General features: G+C 42.7%; 1 protein-coding gene across 2 annotated transcripts; it reads left to right on the top strand.

Moving 5' to 3' along the window:
• The first annotated feature begins 1,938 nt into the window (after positions 1-1,938).
• LOC140373918 (gamma-enolase-like) lies at positions 1,939-17,437 on the top strand. 2 transcript variants are annotated; one of them, XM_072460657.1, is made up of 13 exons: positions 1,939-2,056; positions 3,690-3,794; positions 4,322-4,417; positions 8,631-8,689; positions 9,114-9,183; positions 9,273-9,406; positions 10,942-11,164; positions 12,091-12,288; positions 13,597-13,673; positions 14,512-14,636; positions 15,374-15,482; positions 17,189-17,247; positions 17,330-17,437. In XM_072460657.1, exons 2-13 carry the CDS (start codon positions 3,710-3,712, stop codon positions 17,397-17,399), a joined length of 1,305 nt encoding a protein of 434 aa, XP_072316758.1. In that variant the 5' UTR covers positions 1,939-2,056; positions 3,690-3,709; the 3' UTR covers positions 17,400-17,437. The 2 variants fall into 2 exon arrangements, with proteins under 2 accessions (XP_072316758.1, XP_072316759.1); XM_072460658.1 differs by having other exon boundaries at positions 1,977-2,056; positions 3,705-3,794.
• The last annotated feature ends 206 nt before the right edge of the window (positions 17,438-17,643 follow it).

The following is a 17,643-nucleotide window of genomic DNA, read 5'->3' as shown; positions in this document are numbered from 1 at the left end:
GCAGCCAATAAAGTGAAATATCTCGCAGCTCTGAGATCGGCCCCCCCGCCGTCTCTCTCTTTCTTATTTGATTTCACTCGAGGCTATTTTTAAAGGTCCCCTCCCCCCCTTTTCTCCCCCGCCGAGCGCCGTCACCCGTCCGCCGTCACCCGTCCGCTGTCACCCGTCCGCCTAGCGCCGTTTGAGGCTCAACTCGTCCCGGTTTTCGTGGTTTTTTCCCCGTGTTTTACTCTCACACGGACGCTCGGGGAAAAGGGAACCTCGTCTTTTGAAATACACGTGTTTTGCTGTATTTTCATGGTGTTTTTCATCGTGTCTGGGATGTTCCTCAGCGTGGCATTAAACCTTTCCGTCCCCCGTGGCGTAGAAACCAACCAAGTCACGGCTCAGTGTGTTTATAACGGCGTTCATGTTTTTGGGGGCAATAACGACGACCGCGATGGACTAAAAGGCGAGTTGAGTACGTTTAATGCAGCGCTGTGGAACATTCTAGGCAGAGCGATAACGTGTCCATGGAGACGGGCGGTGAGCAGATTGTCTACTACAAAAGGACGGTGACATCGGGCGACGCGGAAAACTATTAAATTGAACCTTTTTTTTTTAAATTATGTTTTTAATCACGTAAAACTTGGAGCGTGAGTAAATAACGTAAAATCATCCAATGACATAAAATAAAGTTATGAGTCCCAGTTCGTCTGTCTAAAAGGTACATTTTCAAATTAAAGTCTGTGTGACGGGTAAATCTACACTTTTCACTAAAACACAATTATTTTTCAGCTTTTACTAAAAATTTTGCCTATTTTCCCCCAGTTTGACCATTTTTTGCGAAGTTTATAGTTGTACTTCCTGGTTGGACATGGGCAATTCCACTACTGTTACCTAGCAACCAGACTGTAAACAAGAGCCAGAATCCATATAAATGAGACAATAAATATTACCTTTATTTTGTCGAATGATCGTTTAAACTCAAGTTGTGTAACGTCGCATAATGATGACATCACAGAGGGATTCAGCTCTACTTCCTGTATTTTGAACTTATTTTTAATCTCCACAAACTGCCGCTTCACAGGTGTAAAACTATGATGTGTTTACAGCGGGTTCTTTCCCACCAAACTAAGTCATTATTAGAAAAACACGATGCGTAACGAATGTCACTTATGATTTGGGTGAAGTCCTTGATCGTTGGTGCAGGTTGCGTCGTCTGCCAAAAGTATCCACGGCAGGAGTTCTGAAGCCCAAATACATAGTTCTGAAATCAACAAGTTCTTTCCCTGTGACGCGTGTGCACTTTGGGGTTAGTTTGTTATTGTCACAGTTTAGTTTTTTAAGGTATTTCTGCGCAATAAAAACTGCTCCATTTGTTTTCCTTCATTTACATTTATATTGATAACGTTGTGTTTTGAAATATGAAATATCCCAAAGCTAAATTCACCTCTTACTCCTCCCCCTGAAACCACTCCTCCACCCTTTAACCACACCTCTAATTACCCAGAAGCCCTATCTGCACAGTCCTGGTCCTTCATCTCTGTTCTCTCGATTGGACCACCTAAGACCGAGCCCCCATCCTGAGGCTCCGCCCAGCCAACGCCAATCCATCATCATCATCACAATAATCAATAAACATTCTCTCATGTTCTGTTGTTGTGGCCTGGTCCTTTAGTGAATGTTAAAATTATCTGTTTATGTCATAGTTCAGTCTGAGAACCTGAAAAATCCACAATATCTCTCATTTTTATCAGGTCAGAGGTCATGTCATGACACCTGCCATCTCGTTCTAAACCTTCATTTTCCATTTCCCTCTTTCTCTTTTTTCCCCTTTTTTCCTCTTTTCACACTCTTTTCTCTCCCTCTTCCTCCTTTTGTTCCCTCCCTCTCTGTTTCTCTCTTTTCTCTCTCCCCAGCATCATCCCGTGACTGACTCACTCACCCCTCCCCCTACGCGTGCCCTCACCCACTCCTCTCCTTCTTCACTCCTCCTGCTCTCCTCTCCTCCGTCGCCTTTCCTCATCTGCTCAGACTTGCACACTTACTCCGCCAGGCTTCAAACCCTCTGCAGGTAACGTTAAAAAGGATCGCTCCATCTTTATCTGCACCTCACCCTCTTCTCCTCCTCCATGTTCTGTTCCCTTATTCCCAATCTCCTCCTCCATGTCTGTGTTTCCTTGTCTCCTCTCTCCTCCTCTTCCATGTCTGTGTTTCCTTGTCTCCTCTCTCCTCCTCCATGTCTGTGTTTCCTTGTCTCCTCCATGTCTGTGTTTCCTTCTCTCTTCTCCTCCATTTCTGTGTTTTCAGCTGCTACACTGCACAACATTTGGCTAGATCAGGTTGACAGTCTCTGCTTCTGTACTGTAGTAACACTGTACTAATACTGTAGTAACACTGTACTAATACTGTAGTAATACTGTACTTATACTGTGCTAATACTGTAATAATACTGTACTAATGGATGCTCGTGGCTGGTTTCTTCTCGTTATTACTCTCCAGACTGAAAGTGCATGTCATCTGGAGAACTGCTTCAGACTCGATCACTTTGCCCTGAAACTGCAGAGTCATGTTTTATAGATGGTTTCTCCCCATCCACCTGACACAGACCAGTATAAATACATATATCGTGTGCATGTATACATATATTCAGTGCATATATCAGTGTGATACTTTACCTGTCATTCGCTCTGTCCTTATGCGGCACATTTCATAGTCATAGTTATATTTTTTTGGGGTTAGATTTAAATATATTTTTATAGCATGTTTCTATCCTCCTAAAATAAGATTCTCTTATTTCATCTTAATCCTCTGCTACAAATGCTCATGAACCTCGCTTCTGGAGATGTCCACAGCTCCTGAAGGATGACTGGAGTGCAGATGACACATCGTCATGTCCTTAAAGCCTCTTTGAAACAACAAAACAGATTAAATTAAAGCATTTATTTAGCATTTTGGTTGATTTAATAGCACTGAAAAAAGGCGTCTTTATGAGGTCTGTGAAAAAAAGAAGAAGAAGAACGGCCTATTTATCGACACTAGATACACATTTGACAGAGAAGCAACACGAAAACAAATAAATAGGACAAAATTTGACATTTCCTGAACAAATGTACGATCTTGAGCTTTATATAAGACCAGAAAGTATAACATTTAGTGTCTGTTCTTCAACACTAGTCCTTACCTTGAGCGGGCTTGCATCTCCACAAACCCGACTCATCCCCCTGCTTGTCGAGTGGCTATAATATTGCACAGTGGCATTAAACGGACTCATCCCCCTGCTTGTCGAGTGGCTATAATATTGCACAGTGGCATTAAACGGACTCATCCCCCTGCTTGTCGAGTGGCTATAATATTGCACAGTGGCATTAAACGGACTCATCCCCCTGCTTGTCGAGTGCCTATAATATTGCACAGTGGCATTAAACGTTGCTATCTCCATGGAGACTGTGTGGAAGAAACCGTCCAGGACAATTCCAGAACGTTACGCTGAGTTGGTTTAAGATGCTTGGGCTGAATGTCTCACAGTACGGCATTAAACGTTTCCATAGAGACGCGCAGATGAAGTCACCAAGACCACATTACAGGTCAGATCTGTGGCGAGGTGACATGAACGAGGAAAAGGCCTACATTACATGACATCATCAGGCAGAGACAAGCCGCAGCAGTAAAGTGACACTGCACCTTTAACATTGCTGTTTTTCAAGTGTCGCTCTGAAAAGGCAGGATGTCCATCGTCAGCATCGTTGCCAGGGAGATCCTGGACTCCAGGGGGAATCCAACTGTCGAGGTCGACCTCAACACAAGCAAAGGTGTGAAAGACATGTCTGCAATAAAGATTCTGTTTATTTCTTCATTTTTGTGTGTCTTTATTTCTTTGTGTTGTGTAATTATTATTATTATTATCATCATTATTATTATTATCATTATTATTATTATTATCATTATTTGTATCATTACTATTATTATTTATTTTATTATTTATTATTATTTTATTTTGTGTCTTTTTCTTTATTTTTTGTAATTTATTATTATCATTTTTTATTATTATTATTATCATTACTATTATTATTTATTAATTAATTATTTTATTTTTATTTTTGTTCTGTTCATTATAGTCAATATACTCGATATGCACATTTTTTAAACATTCCAAAAAAACGATTGCGATATTTCTCTCTCACAATTGAAACCACTTTAGAAGCAGAAATAAACGGTCTCGATAGATGGAAACACAACCATTGGATTTCTTGACATTCCCTGCGATTCATATTTGTCTTGTTTTGCGTGTTTGTAAATCCGACGTGTGAAATGACTTCACGGTTTGATTGTTACGCAGGTTTATTCCGAGCTGCGGTGCCCAGCGGTGCATCCACGGGGATCTACGAGGCCCTGGAGCTCCGAGATGGAGACAAAACCCGCTACAAGGGCAAAGGTGACGCCTCAAAGTGACACATGTGCTCCAGCTGTTTGTCATTGGTCAGTTTCAAGTCACGTCGTGGAAAATTGAGCCCGAGAACTGGTCAGAATTTGCCTTTTATCGGTCAAAAAGCACATTTGTTGACCTGGTTCTATGGTCCACATCGCTGTAACTACTGGAACTGTTCACATGAAACAAAAACTGTCACAGAGTTCAGCGTCGTCTCTGTCAGAATGAGTAAAGGGTTTGTTTGTTTGTTTGTTTGTTTGTTTATCATTTTTGGAGACTTGACCGGTGCGTTCTCTTCAAATTAATTCAGGGCAAAGCATTTCAGTTCATAATAATATTGAACCATAATATTCAGATATAAAAATCAGCTAAGTTTAGTTTGTTTGTTTATGGGTAAAGTATCGCAGACGTATTGCCGTATTTTCCGGACTATAAGTTGCACCAGCCAAAAAATGCATAATAGAGAAGAAAAAACATATATAGTAAGTAAGTAAGTAAGTAAATTTTATTTCTATAGCACCTTTCACAGACAGAGGTCACAAAGTGCTTCACAAAACACAGAATAAAACAATAAAAACACAAAAAACTTACAGTGAACAATACATATACAACAATATACAGTAAAATCAGTCCGTAAAACAAGTGCATTTAAAAGGCTTGACTAAATAAAAAGGTTTTAAGCTGACCCTTAAAAGCAGTAACTGAGTCCAGTGACCGTAGGGAGAACAGAAGATCGTTCCAGAGTCTGGGGGCAACAGCCTGGAAGGATCTGTCTCCTCTGGTCCGAAAACGGGTGCGAGGAACCAGCAACAGTTTCTGGTCCAAGGACCTTAGTGAGCGAGAAGGAGCGTACGGTTTAATCAGATCGCTGATGTACGATGGGACCTGACCATTTAAAGCTCTAAAAGTTAAAACAAGAATTTTAAACTGTATCCGGTAGGAGACCGGCAGCCAGTGAAGGGCTTTGAGGGTGAAATGTGGGCCCTTCTATTTGTGCGGGTCAAGATCCTCACTGCAGAGTTCTGGACCAGCTGCAGACGAGAAAGTTCCTTCTTGTTAAGACAGGAAAACAAACTGTTACAATAGTCCAAACGTGAAGACACAAATTCATGAATTATAAGTTCCAGGTCATTTTGAGACACCATTTTCCTGAGCTTAGAGATTTTCCTCAACTGAAAGAAACAGTTCCTCGTCAACAGCTTGGAGTGGTGCTCTAAAGACATGTCTTTGTCAAAGACAACACCCAAGTTTCTAAGACTTGGTTTAGCAGTCTGACCTAAAACACCCAAGTACTGGTTTATCCCTGGAATGGCATCATCAGGGGCAATAATCATAGTTTCTGTTTTGTCAGCATTTAGCTGCAAGGAGTTTTGACTCAGCCATTGTTTAATTTGCACTAAACAACTGACCAATGATTTCAGCTTCTGGATCTCAGAAGGTTTAAAAGAGCAATAGAGCTGAATATCGTCAGCGAACAGGTGATAGGACACATCACTAAACTCTTTAATGATCATTCCCAGGGGAATTATATAAAGCAGAAATAGGACGGGACCCAAGACGGAGCCCTGAGGAACTCCACACAACAGATCAGCTGAGTCGGACATTATTTGGTTTGCAGCAACACTAAAGCTCCGACCGGATAAACATGAGGAAAACCAATGAAGAACTGACCCCGACAGTCCAATCAGGTCCCTCAGTCTGTTCAACAGGATATGATGGTCGACAGTGTCAAAGGCTGCAGACAGATCCAACAGAACTAAAACAGTGCATTTCCCAGAATCAGCAGACATCATAATGTCACTGGACACTTTGAGCAATGCGGTTTCCGTAGAATGATGTTTGCGGAAACCAGATTGAAAAGAGTCGTGAATGTTTGACTGATCAAGGAAATCGGACAATTGTTCAGAGACCACCTTCTCAAGGATCTTGGACATGAACGAGAGCTTTGATATGGGTCTGAAACTTTTGGGGTCTGTCGGGTCCAAGTTAGTTTTTTTCAGTAAAGGCTCAACTATGGCATGTTTAAATGGACCAGGAAACACACCAGTAGAAAGAGAGAGATTTACCATTTTGGTAACCCAGGGGCCAATAACATCAAACACTTCAAATCAAATCAAAATCAAATCAATTTATTTTTGTAAGGCCCAAAATCACAACAACAGTTGCCTCTGAGGGCCACAGGGAGAAATGAATCAACAATGTCTGTGGTGGCGATGAAGTCAGACAATGTCTGTGGTGGCGATGAAGTCAGACAATGTCTGTGGTGGCGAGGGACGATGTCCCAGGGTCCTCTGTCCTTAGACTCTCCTTCTCGGCCAGGAAAAGCTACAAAAAAAACCTCTTTGGGAAAAAAGCGTAGAAACCTGGAGGAGTTCCAGTGAAGGAGAGATCCGACTCTCACAGACGGACAGACGGACACGAGGGAGACTGGAGCTGGAGCCACTCTTCAGGCAGAAGAGGGACTGTCTGAGTCGAGCTGGACCCACTCTTCAGGCAGATGAGGGACCGACTGAGGCGAGCTGGACCCACTCTTCAGGCAGATGAGGGACCGACTGAGGCGAACTGGACCCACTCTTCAGGCAGATGAGGGACCGTCGGAGTCGAGCTGGACCCACTCTTCAGGCAGATGAGGGACCGACTGAGGCGAACTGGAGCCACTCTTCAGGCAGATGAGGGACCGACTGAGGCGAACTGGAGCCACTCTTCAGGCAGATGAGGGACCGACTGAGTCGAGCTGGAGCCACTCTTCAGGCAGAAGAGGGACCGTCTGAGTCGAGCTGGACCCACTCTTCAGGCAGATGAGGGACCGTCTGAGTCGAGCTGGAGCCACTCTTCAGGCAGAAGAGGGACCGTCTGAGTCGAGCTGGACCCACTCTTCAGGCAGATGAGGGACCGTCTGAGTCGAGCTGGAGCCACTCTTCAGGCAGAAGAGGGACCGTCTGAGTCGAGCTGGAGCCACTCTTCAGGCAGATGAGGGACCGTCTGAGTCGAGCTGGAGCCACTCTTCAGGCTTTGAGGAAGAGCCTGCAGGGAAGGGCATCTGATGTACAAGAGGAGGGTTTCATCTTGGTCACCAGAGCTGAGATGTCTTCTAGAGTGACAGGCTTAAAAGAAGACCAGTTTTGGGAAACAGGCTCCACAGAAACAGGTTTATCAGACAATGGGAGTGGGATTTGGTCTTTGATCATCTTGATCTTATCGATAAAGAACCTGATGAATTCATTGCTGTCGGCTTTGCAGGAAACAGGAGTCACTGCAGCTGAAGGACAAACAATAGAATTTATAGTGTCAAACAACACTTTGGGGTTTTTCTTGTTGGATGTTATTAGCTGCTCTGGAACTTTCCATCATTTCATTGTAAGATGACACAAGCTCTCTGAGGTGTGACCTATGGACCTCAAGACTAGAGGTTTTCCACAGACGCTCAGTTTTCCGACATAGTCTCTTTAGGTTTAGGATATCTTCATTTATCCAAGGACAAGCTTTTTTCTGTGTTGACAGAGTGGATTTTACAGGTGCCACCTGATCTAAAATGGATAAACATTGGCTGTTAAAGGAATTAATTAAACTGTCCACATCAAGACAATTCATAAACAAATGAGGATCAAACATAGCAGAAAATTGGACGGCTGTATTTGCAGTGATAATGCGCCTCTGAAACCTGATGTGTATAAGTTACACTGGAGTATGAAATGCGGTTGCAATTGTGAAAATAACAAATAATATCACATATAAGTTGCTCCGGAGTATAAGTGTAAGTATATAAGTATATAATATAAGTATAAGTCACACCCCGGTCACATAAGAAAATATGTTGTAATTAAACACAATAATCTATAACCTATAATAACCTATAATCCTTTTTAAAATCTGTTCTAAAATCTAAAACATTTTGACAGATTTTAAGTTTTAAATGTGTTTTTTGGACTGAAAACCATGTGAAGGACAGTAGTTTCTGCTCTGCTGCTTATTAACCTCGGTTGTGCCTTTAAATTCTTAATATTTTGATTGTTTTGAAAAGTATTTGGGGAAAACAAATGTGAAATTAAGTTCAGGAACCGGCTTCAATGTGAGCTCCAAAAGTGATCGTTTAGTGACTTATTCTATTACAAACATCGACATTTTCACATGAATCCTTTTCCCTGTGTCATGGCCTGTCATGTAAACGCAGCTATCGCCATAGTAACCATAGTAACGTGGTCTGTGTGATGGTCCTCAGGTGTTACAAAGGCAGTGGGCCACATCAACGACACTCTGGGCCCGGCTCTGATCCAGTCTGTGAGTATCATCATTTAAATATTCATAAACATGAAGCACCAGCAGGAGGCCGGTCCATGTTTAGTCCTGACTCTGGCACCAGCAGGAGGCCGATCCATGTTTAGTCCTGACTCTGGCACCAGCAGGAGGCCGGTCCATGTTTAGTCCTGACTCTGGCACCAACAGGAGGCCGGTCCATGTTTAGTCCTGACTCTGGGCACCAGCAGGAGGCCGTTACAGTCTAATCTACTGCAGACAAACACATGGATAAGTCTCTCTAAATCTGCTTTAGACACTTTTGATTTTTTGATGTTTTTATATGGTAAAAAGCTGCTGCTGTTATTGGTTTGATGCGGCTGTAAAAGTTGTAGGTTCATTTGTGATTTTGAGTGTGTTAAAGCAGCAGAAGTGCATGTTTCCTTTAGCCTGTGTTTGATCCTCACAGGGCATCAGTGTGTTGGAGCAGGATTCTCTCGACAACGTGATGATCGATTTGGACGGCACCGAGAACAAATGTAAGACGAACACGTCCGTTTCCAAAGCCACAGGCCGTTGTTACTTCAGCATCATCGTTCTTCACTGCACTCCTGTGTTTTTTTTACAGCCAAGTTTGGAGCCAATGCTATTCTGGGAGTGTCTCTGGCCATATGCAAAGCCGGCGCAGCAGAAAAGGGCGTCCCGTTATACCGACACATCGCTGACCTGGCAGGAAATCGAGAACTGGTCCTTCCCGTTCCTGTACGTATGAGGTCATCGAGTTTCAGCAAGTTTCACAGCGCAAATCTGACGACTCCACATACACCCAAACTGACACCGATATATTTAGCTTGAATATGTTAACCAGGTTTTGTCTCCTAGCGTTTTGGAAAATCTTCTGCTTTGTCAGACGCCTGTTCATTAGCAGTTAGCTCGACATCCGCTAGCTCGCCATCCGCCAGCTCGTCATTCGCTAGCTCGTCATCCGTTAGCTTGCCAAACGCTAGCTCGTCGTCCGCTTGCTTGACGTCCGTTTGCTCGCCATCCGCTTGCTCACCATACGCTAGCTCGCCATACGGTAGCTTGTCATCCGCTAGCTCGTCATCCGCTAGCTCATCGTCCGCTAGCTCGTCATCCACTAGATCGCCATCCGCTAGATCGCCATCCGCTAACTCGTCATCCGCTAGCTCGCCATCCTCTAGCTCGCCATCCTCTAGCTCGCCATCCGCTTGCTCGCCATCTGCTAGCTCGTCATCCGCCAGCTCGCCATCCGCCAGCTCGCCATCCGCCAGCTCGCCATACGCTAGCTCTCCATTCGCTAGCTCGTCATCCGCTAGCTCGTCATCCGCCTGCTCGTCATCCGCCAGCTCACCCTCCGCTAGCTCGTCATCCGCTAGCTCACCATCCGCTAGCTCGCCATCCGCTAGCTCGTCATCCGCTAGCTCGTCATCCGCTAGCTCGCCATCCGCTAGCTCGCCATCCGCTAGCTCGTCGTCTGCTTGCTCGCCATCCGCCAGCTCGCCATCCGCCAGCTAGTCATCCGCTAGCTCGTCATCCACTAGTTCGCCATCCGCTAGCTCGCCATCCGCTAGCTCGTCATCCACTAGCTCGCCATCCGCTAGCTCGCCATCCGCTAGTTCGTCATCCGCCAGCTCCCCAGCCGCTAGCTTGTCATACGATAGCTCGTCGCCAACTTCATCTGCTTGGAGCTGACCTTTTAGCGCCACAGCTTTATCCACGTCAGCTTTTCTATGAATATTCTGTCCTCTTTTTGGTCTGCCCCCACTCATACCTCTTTCTACACCTTTGCGCTGTACTTATCGAGTACATGGGGGTTATTTTACATCCGGGGAGAAGGAGCTACCCCTGATTTATTTATATTTTGAAGGTTTTGAAGGTAATTTCTTACTCGTCACTATGACATTTTCCTGGATGAATGACAGATTACAGTGACAATTCCCCTTGTTTTGTTACTTTTATAAATGTGTGTATAATGTTAATAAAGTAGCACTATTTAGATATTTCTCTGGTGGAGGGTTGGCTACCTGCTTGCATTCTCTGCCTAGCATGTTCCACAGTAACGGCATTGAAGTTATTTATCTTGCATTTATTCAGTGACAGGTGTTTTTCCTCACAAACCTTGAATAACAGGCATTGTGAGTGGGCATCTACATGGACCCGAGCAGACCTTCCACTGGAAAAGTTACATTGTGCACCTTTAGTATGGTTTCCTCCTTAGTTTAGATCAAAAAGAGTTAGAAATCACGCAGTTAACCAAGGGCAACGCTTCATTTCAGGCGTTTAACGTGATCAACGGCGGGTCTCATGCCGGGAACAGGCTGGCCATGCAGGAGTTCATGGTTCTCCCGGTCGGAGCGGAGTCTTTCAGAGATGCCCTGAGGGTCGGAGCGGAGCTGTACCAAACGTTGAGGGGCGTCATCAAGGAGAAATACGGACAAGACGCCACAAACGTGGGAGACGAGGGCGGATTTGCCCCGAACATACAAGAAAATAGTGAAGGTAATGGCACAATTCTAACGTCTCTCAACTGCCTCGGGCTCGGGGCGCTCAGGGAGATGGTTCTCAATCAGGTCTGCAGGAGATTCTGAACACTTGAGCATCATGGTTTTTGGTCCTGATGCAGATTTGGTTTGGTCCTGGTCTAGTCCAGGTTTAGTTCTTGGTTTAGTCCCTATTTGAATGGTATGTGTGGGTGCAAATGTGAACGAATGCAGCCATAGATCTCTGTGTCGACACAAGGTTTAAATGTTATAAGCTACGTTTGAACTGACAATTGAGCTCTTACATTATTAACATTTTACATTTCCACACATAAAAGTGGGTAATATATAATTTACACAATAGTACTGACATTGTTTGGTGGGCAAAACTAGAGAGAATGATAGAATAGATTATAGAGTATCGAGTATAGAAATGGCATCACATGGTATTTCTAAACATTTTAAGTTATATTTTACTGTCCATTCATACTGTATTTGGGCTAAAAAACACATCGAAGGGTAAATTCACAGTTGCACATTCAGCTCATGGAAAGTGGGACTAAACTCGTACCAAACCTAGACTAGACAAGGAGTAAACAAGGACCAAACCAAGTCTCCATCAGGACTAAAATTTAGGACCAAATAACGACAATTGGTACGTTTTAGCACCTACGAATGAAAAGAAAACCGATTATTGTAATTGGGGGACATAAATCTGTTACAGTTTCCCGTAAAAGTTACAATCTGGTGATATATTGTCAGTATAATTGAATTAAACCTGTTATTGGCTCTTAAATATACTCCCTCAACCCCAAAACATGCACTGTGCGCTCAATCTGGAGATGATTCTAGTCCAGATTCAGGAACAACGAAGGTCAAATGCAGAGGACAAATTCTCCATTAAATGTACAAATACTCTCTAATATTTCCCATGGTGTTTTTTAGCCCTGGAGCTGATCAAAACCGCCATCGAGAAGGCGGGATTCACCGACAAAGTGGTGATCGGGATGGACGTGGCCGCCTCCGAGTTCTTCATGGAGGGACAATACGACTTGGACTTCAAATCGCCTCCAAACGCGGCGCGTAACATCAGCGCGGACGAGTTGGCCGGTATCTACCAGGGCTTCATCAACAACTACCCAGGTAAAAGGTTTGGAAAGTGTCGTTTGTTTAGCGTGTGGGAATTAGGCCTGTCACCATAATCTCTACATCGACTTATCGTTCCATAATAAGTAGGGAATTGTTGGTTATTTTCCCATACGACCAGATTTGAGCAATAGCGTGTCAATTAAGTATCTTCTATCACTAATTATATCACCTAAATAAGTATTAAAGTGTTTCAATCTGCTATTCATTTGTTGCAGCTCGTGTTTTTAACTATAATATACATTTATAAAAGCGTTTTGCAGGGATCATTTTGGGTTTTATTGTGCCAGTGACAAGTAATAATCTACATTTGTTATCGTGACCTGCCTAGTGGGAGTAAAGTCAGACGTGTGTGGACAGCTGGGCCGTGGCTCAGGTGGCAGACTGGTCGTTTTGTACGCGAATGCTGCTGTTGTGTCAGCGGGCAAGGCATTTCACGCACCCGCTTTAACGCGAACGTGATGTCAGAGAGATTTGCGTGCGTCGGAAAGCCACATTTCTGTCGGTCAGCTCAAGGAAAACTGTGCTTTGCCCCCTTAAAGTGAGCGACCGGGTCAGCTGGAGCAACGGGGTTCATTTGATCTGCTGATAATTCACTTCTAAACGTTAAATGTCAGCCCAGAGTTGGTTCGTTTTTCATACCTGACCGTTTCGCTCTGGTCACTCGCGGCATCCTTCAGCGCGGTCACGAGATGCGGCTGATTCACACACGTTTCGTCTGGCAGAAGCAGGACGACGGCGCCATTTGCAGTACGATTTCCTCAGGACAGTATCCCAGGTGTGAGAGAGTAATACGGGCCCCCTCGTCTCGGTTCATAGCCCCGTGTGGGCACTTTTCCCTATTTAAATCGCCTGTTTGTTGTGCTCCGTGTCAGTGATGTTTCTCTCTGCTACAATGATCATAAATGGCCGATTTGAGTTGTTGATGCAGAGAAGATGGTTAGACGGAGCAAACGGAGCAGAAGAGCGGGTCACATGGATGAATTTATGTTTATTTATGGTGTTATAACATGTTTATTTGCCATTTTCTCACCACGTTTAGGCAGAGGAATAGAAGTGGCGGTCCATTCCCAGTCCTTCTCTACACTTGCCTGTCGATTAGCTTTAATTATGGGCTGCCGTGCACATTTAGTCCGTCAGTGGCGTGCATCTGGTCTGTGAACAATTTGGTGTTTGCATTTTTTATGTAATGCAGGAATGTTTCTATTTAAAGCCTATTGAAGTATCTAAAATGCAGGTTTTCAAACAGTGGAAATGTAATTTTCTCTTTTTCCTGAACTTACAATTCACTGTCCCTTTACTCAGTGGTTTCCATCGAAGATCCTTTTGACCAGGACGACTGGGAGGCGTGGTCCAAATTTACATCTTCTGTCGGGATTCAGGTGGGTCAAAACAACGTCGAAAATATGTCCAAAAACGTGAGAGTTTGTTTGTGTTTACGACTGTTTGAGTTTAATTTGTTTTTATGTTGAAAGTTGTATTATTATTATTGTCATTATTATTATTTTATTTTACCTTATTTTATTCCATTTTGTTCTATTTTATTTTTATATTTATATTTATATATTTAATTTTTTTTTTTTTTTTTTTTTTTTATTTAATTTATTTATTTTTAAATTTAATACATTTTTTTAAATTATTATTATTAGTAGTAATATTTTTTTTATTATTATTTTATCATTTTTCATGATTTTTTTATTTTACTATTTGGGTCCTCACTGCTTTTATTTTATTTCATATTTTATTATTTTATTTTTGTTCTGATTTGTCACACGTTGAAAAAAAATCTAAAAACAACAAAAACAGGACCAAACATTAAAGGTGCAGTACGTAACCATTATTTGGGCGTGCCTCTTGCTTGCCTGCTTGTCTCCACGGCGATGTTTTTGGAACGTTACACAGTATGGCATTAAACCGATCCATCTCCGCATGGACAAGGTTTCGATGCGCAACGAATTGGAGATGGATGCGTTCCATGCCACACTGCGGAACAGTCCAGACAATGCAAAAAACATCTCCATGGAGACCAGCAGGTGGCACACAGACCCCCCCACACCAGAAACGTTACATAATGCACCTTTAAATGATCATGAATTGTGATTTATCATTATGGTTTTGATTGTATAGCTCCTGGTTAACCTTGTGTGTCGCAAAGGGATTTTTGAATAAACGATGATTGATTATGATATAGATTTTGGCTCTGGTTTATGCCGCGTGCAGGTGGTGGGGGACGACCTGACGGTGACAAACCCGCGCCGGATACAAAAGGCCGTGGAGGACAAAGCCTGTAACTGTTTACTGCTCAAAGTCAATCAGATCGGCTCCGTGACCGAGGCCATCAAAGCGTGAGTTCCGATTGGACGATGTGAGCGTGTTCAGGGCGGGGCCGTGGGTGTCGGAGTTCAACATTTCACTCGTTTACAGGTTTACACTTAGATAACTGCACTGATGATGAATGAATTACAATTACTCGGCCAATGTAGCTCAATTAGAAACTAGGGATAAATAATATGTTGCAAAAATATCATTATGGTAATATTGGAGATGCAATAATTGATATTGATACAATAAACGAAATATATCCCAATAACATCTGAGAAGAATTTACTGTTTGATATGAAAATGTTGAAAAAGGCTGATTTTCATGAATGATTTTCCTTTTTTAGTCCAAATTAACCTCGTTTTAGTCTGACCTTTTGTCTCTGTTAGAGTTCTTATTATGACAGAGTTTGACTTATACATCAAGGTATGAACATATTTGTTTTAATAACATTATTTTGTCATAAGTACTTTCAGATATCATAATAATATCATTATGGCAGCATTTCACAGCCATATCATATAATGCAATCATTTCCACCATATTAGATTTGCATCTCAACAGTTCAAACATAAATTAAAATATTGTTTGATGAAGTTGTTCATTTATATTATAATAATTCTGTCAATTTATTAGACAATGTGATTTAAGGCATCGTTTCACTTTTATATTATTCCAGAGTTTAGAGATTATTCCAATCCTTTGTTTAACGTGCCCTTTGCGTTATGCCATCCTCCTTTGCTTTGTGCCATCCTCCCTCAGGTGTAAACTGGCTCAGGAGAACGGCTGGGGGGTCATGGTCAGTCATCGCTCTGGAGAGACAGAGGACACGTTCATCGCTGACCTGGTGGTCGGCCTCTGCACTGGGCAGGTAAACACGGCAACAACGCACCAGCAAGTGACCAATCCTGACGCAGGATGATGAATATAACCGTTTAGTTCAACATGAAGCACAAAATATAGACCTACATTTATAGAACTTTTTTATCAGTCTGTTTTTGTCACATTTAACTTGTCTAATAATTGTCTTTCAGAATTATATCATATTTTTCAAATTATAAGTTGCTCCGGAGTATAAGTTGCACCAGCTAAAAAATGCATAATAAAGAAGAAAAAAACATATATAAGTCGCACTGGAGTATAAGTCGCATTTTTGAAATTTATTTGATAAAATCCAAGACCAAGAACAGACATTTCATCTGTAAATGCAGTTTAAAATAATAAGAGATGAGAGAACATGGTGAATAGGTGTACGTATGCTAACGCTAACACCTTCAGCTACATGACGTATGCTAACGCTAACACCTTCAGCTACATGACGTATGCTAACGCTAACACCTTCAGCTACATGACGTATGCTAACGCTAACACCTTCAGCTACATGACGTATGCTAACGCTAACACCTTCAGCTACATGACGTATGCTAACGCTAACACCTTCAGCTACATGACGTATGCTAACGCTAACACCTTCAGCTACATGACGTATGCTAACGCTAACACCTTCAGCTACATGACGTATGCTAACGCTAACACCTTCAGCTACATGACGTATGCTAACGCTAACACCTTCAGCTACATGACGTATGCTAACGCTAACACCTTCAGCTACATGACGTATGCTAACGCTAACACCTTCAGCTACATGACGTATGCTAACGCTAACACCTTCAGCTACATGACGTATGCTAACGCTAACACCTTCAGCTACATGAGGCACAGACAGAACTGTGGTAAGTGTCTGGTATGTTAACGTAACAAATGAACAGTTATTCAGATAACTATAGCATAAAGAACATGCTAACAAGTTTAGCAAAGCATCAGTTTTACCCCAAATCACTAAATCCATTGAATTCTTCTTCCTCTGTGTCACTTCTAAACAACTCCACAAACTCCAGAGGAAGAGGAAGTGCAGATTCTTCTTCTGCGTCGCTTAGAGCCTAGAGCGCCCTCTTGTGGTTGTCAGTGTGAAAATAACAAATAATATGAGTCGTTTTGGAGTACAAGTCGGCCAAAACTATGTAAAAAGGTACAATTTATAATCTGGAAAATATGGTAATTCAGTTTCTTAAAGCCGGTCACAAACTTGAATGAAAGAAAATGAAAGATTTCCCTGTTGTTTGGTCACAATCTCAATAATCTACCACTATAAAAACATTTTTATGCAGCGCACAAAATCACCGGGATTTAACAAACAGGAAATCCAATCAAACATCAGTTAACACCAATTAACAACGTTCACAGGAATGAAGCAGATGAACAACCACTTCACAGACTCTAAAACACACACGAACAGAAGCATTAGTGAATCAAAATGTCAAAAAAGAATTTAAATAGTTCAGATTTGCATTAACAACACACTTAATTTAGAAATATTCTTTATCTAAAAGCCACTATAGTCACTATATTTCAACCTTTACATGGCTGATAATGTATTTAAAAAGTGCAGAACAGAAACAATCATTTGACTAGACGACTTAAAATTATGTATGATGTATAAATCTACCCAGAACTAACCCAGATCCTCTATTAGAAAATAAAGAGTTTGAATGAATGACACTTTTTTTTGTTCCGTAGATTAAAACCGGAGCCCCGTGTCGATCAGAGCGTCTCGCCAAATACAATCAACTGATGAGGCGAGTGTTATCATTTCATTCACTAAAACGCACCGGCTTTCCCTGCTCCGCCCTAATTCCCTTGCTGTTTATTCCTTTTCAGAATTGAGGAAGAGTTGGGCGATCAAGCTCGCTTTGCCGGGCACAACTTCCGCAACCCCAGCGCCATTTAAGAGCGAGCGCGTCTTTGCCCTCGCCACTCGTCTTTGCCCTCGCCACTCGTCTTTGCCCTCGCCACGCGGCCGTCGCACCAGAAACGCACTTAAAACAACACATAAAAATCACACCTTTCCAGCGAGTCCGTCTGCACAGCTTTAAACCAAGGCCCTGTTTGTGTTCGTTATTGGCTGACACACGCACAGTAGTTCATACGTAATAGTGATAATACTTTCACCGTCATCGTGGGGGCGCGCGATA

This window comes from Eucyclogobius newberryi, unplaced genomic scaffold (assembly GCF_026437365.1).
Source record: "Eucyclogobius newberryi isolate DKJ021-1_F unplaced genomic scaffold, fEucNew1.0.hap1 SCAF_3, whole genome shotgun sequence".
NCBI classification, from domain to species: Eukaryota; Metazoa; Chordata; class Actinopteri; order Gobiiformes; family Gobiidae; genus Eucyclogobius; species Eucyclogobius newberryi.
This window is presented reverse-complemented; position numbering and strand designations above follow the sequence as displayed.